Here is a 3,431-nt window from a genome sequence, read left to right on the forward strand (position 1 = left end):
GACTTTATTCTCGCAATTTTTATTACTTAATTCTCGTAATTTTACGACTTTATTCTCGTAATGTTACGACTATTCTCGTAATTTTACGACTTTATTCTCATAATTTTTACGACTTTGTTCTCGCAATTTTTATTAATTTATTCTCGTAATGTTACGACTTTATTCTTGTAATGTTACGACTTTATTCTCGTAATTTCATGACTTTATTCTCGTAATTTGTACGACTTTGTTCTCATAATTTTTACTTTACTTGAAAAATTTTACGACTTTATTCTCATAATTTTTACGACTTTATTCTTGCATTTTTTATTACTTTATTCTCGTAATTTTACGCCTTTATTCCCGTTATTTTACAACTTTATTCTCATAATGTTGATACTTTATTCTCAAAATAGAAGAAAAAAATCTCTAGCCTGGCCCTAATACTCCGTCGTAGGGGCAGCACCGAGTCCAACTACAAAGAAACGAATTGCCTAGATGAAACTTATTATTTTGATGGTTTTTATTTTATTCAAATTCCAACAGGCCATAACGAAAATGAGAGTAAATGAAACAAATCTAACGAGTCTATTTGTAAAATGTAAAATCTAAATAATTCCCCCAGTAAAGTATAGATTAAGGAAGGTAACGAAGACACCTCTGGATAGATCCTTTCGAACCTCCACCAGGTGCGGCGCATGAGGTGCATCTACCTGTGAATGGCTTCCCACAGCATCAGAGCGTTTTCTCTGTAGAAATAGTTGGGAAGCTGGAAAACTCCTCTGTCGCTGAAGTCGAACTGTGGCTGAAGGGAGCGATAGGTTAACACCTTGTATTCCCTCTGGGCCAGAATCAGGAGACCATCACCTCCTGTAGACACCACCTGAACACAAACAGGACCATTATTCATGTTCAAATGACTTTGATAAAAAGATTGATGATATGTGGAACATGTAGAGAAGTTTACAATCTGAAGCAACTAAGTTGGCTGGAAAGAAGCTCGAGGCGAAGAAAAAGCTGGAGAATGAGAAACCAGGAATTCAGGACTTCATCTACAATGACCTATTCCCAAAACCAACACTACTTTTGGCCGCTCGTGACTGGAACGCTCTGCAAAATATTCATCTTTCAAAACATTTCTATCATCCTCGTTCATAGACACTTGCAGCTGCTTTTCTACAGTCATTTTTGGGTTGTCTGTTGTGTTTTAAACTTTATGCATATATTACTAATGTATTTATTTTAGCCCTACTTCCCTTTTCCTAAATGGTGACTCCACTTGTAAGCCCACCGTTGTAAATAAGAACTTGTTCTGAAAGACATGCCTGTAAAAATAAAGGTATAATAATGAAAAATTGAAACATACTCTTTTGAAAATGCCATTGGGAGAGATGAGCTGAGTTCGCCCCCTGCAGTTGATCTCCAGTGTGTAGCGCAGATGTGGAGCCAGGAGCTGTAATGGAAGGAAAAAAAAGCGTAAAGTTACAAGCAAATATGCTGTTAAAACAAAAATACTGACAAGTCTAACAAATCATGCAGTTTAAGTTATTAAGAAAATATTTTTTAGTTCCTCTACTGTAGCTTGGATATCATTCTAACAGTGAAAAGATTGAACACAACTGGTCTATTTGTGCCACATTTCTCACTTAATGGAAGATAAAACATCTAGTGTGTGAAATGGAGGTATTGGGTCAAAGGAAGGTGGGGTGTCCATGTGGCTGAGGGAAGGACAGAAACATGCTGAGCTTGTTCCTGAATTGAAGCTATTGAAGATTCACTTCATTGATTCTCTCCAGACTTCCATCTGTCTGATCCTCCACCTGCTTGAAGCCTGTGATCTTTTCATTCTCTTATCTTGGCCTTAAGTTGCTTCTGCATATTCCTCAATAACNGACATGCCTGTAAAAATAAAGGTATAATAATGAAAAATTGAAACATACTCTTTTGAAAATGCCATTGGGAGAGATGAGCTGAGTTCGCCCCCTGCAGTTGATCTCCAGTGTGTAGCGCAGATGTGGAGCCAGGAGCTGTAATGGAAGGAAAAAAAAGCGTAAAGTTACAAGCAAATATGCTGTTAAAACAAAAATACTGACAAGTCTAACAAATCATGCAGTTTAAGTTATTAAGAAAATATTTTTTAGTTCCTCTACTGTAGCTTGGATATCATTCTAACAGTGAAAAGATTGAACACAACTGGTCTATTTGTGCCACATTTCTCACTTAATGGAAGATAAAACATCTAGTGTGTGAAATGGAGGTATTGGGTCAAAGGAAGGTGGGGTGTCCATGTGGCTGAGGGAAGGACAGAAACATGCTGAGCTTGTTCCTGAATTGAAGCTATTGAAGATTCACTTCATTGATTCTCTCCAGACTTCCATCTGTCTGATCCTCCACCTGCTTGAAGCCTGTGATCTTTTCATTCTCTTATCTTGGCCTTAAGTTGCTTCTGCATATTCCTCAATAACTCCCTGTCTCTATGAAGGCTCTTTTTATTTTTTTAGTAGTTCCTTCAGAACATTGGTCATCTAGGGCTTATTATTGGAAATCATCTCATTGTTCTGTTGGGCATGGTGTGACAGTAGCAGCCATTCAAAATGGCCCTTCTCAGTCAAAAGCCAGCCGAATGGCAGCCAACTTCCCTCCAACTCCCAGCAAAATCCCCTCCAACTTCCAGCCACTGCAGTGACCGCCATACCGTAATTCCTCTAATATTGGCCTGTATTCCATTACCGGCCGGGTCTCTAATAACGGCCTGTCTGGTTGTCGGCAGAGGTAAATAATGGCCAGACTCGTATATAGACTGGGGCTATAATTACAACCAACAGTGTTTCTGGGCAGTCCTCAACAACTTGTAATAAGTAACATACATGTACCACAGGGGGGCAGTGTTTGCTAACCAATTCAAGCCGTTAGCAAAGAAGTCCCATCCTTACACAGAGATCGTAGTGGCCTTACACAATCGTTCTGATCTGAAAGACACAAGTGATCACCGGTAGGTCTGGTAACCAGGCAGCATTCAAATGACAGAATTTAGTTGGCCTTCGTTGTTCTCAATTTCCCTTGAAATATACAATACCGGTAGCCTACTTCCACTTAGCATGCCTCAAATAAAATTTCGCTGTGATGGCAGAACAGTTTCCATTAATTTTTTTTAAAAGTCAGTTTGGCCAAGATTGCATTCTGCGTCTTTTTTTTTTTTTCGTATTACTGAGCAGAAAAATTGAGCTGCTGGAAGATCAGAGCACAGCTCATCTAAATATTCATGATCAAACCATAAAAAAAAGAAAATCTGTGGTTTCATTCTAGGGCTTTTAACCAGGCTGCATTAGGGCTCATAGAACAGCTAATATGCCATTTTCAGCCCAACCAATGTTACACACCCTATTAGAGACCTGAAGGACCAGATACCCTATAGAATCATTCTATTACCCCTTTAAAAACCTTTAACACGA

At 38.6% G+C, this 3,431-nt stretch overlaps 1 protein-coding gene across 1 annotated transcript in view; it reads right to left on the reverse strand.

The window, feature by feature from the left end:
• LOC107103814 (arachidonate 5-lipoxygenase-like) overlaps positions 1-3,431 on the reverse strand; it is a 26,680-nt gene that overhangs the window by 7,950 nt on the left and 15,299 nt on the right. The window contains exons 10-11 of the mRNA XM_015403644.1: positions 1,920-2,006; positions 693-862 (exon numbers count right to left, since the gene is read on the reverse strand). Coding sequence (XP_015259130.1) covers positions 693-862; positions 1,920-2,006 — 257 coding nt within the window. The remainder of the gene's footprint in view (positions 1-692; positions 863-1,919; positions 2,007-3,431) is intronic.

Source organism: Cyprinodon variegatus, unplaced genomic scaffold, assembly GCF_000732505.1.
Source record: "Cyprinodon variegatus isolate N-32 unplaced genomic scaffold, C_variegatus-1.0 Scaffold1533, whole genome shotgun sequence".
Lineage (NCBI taxonomy): Eukaryota > Metazoa > Chordata > Actinopteri > Cyprinodontiformes > Cyprinodontidae > Cyprinodon > Cyprinodon variegatus.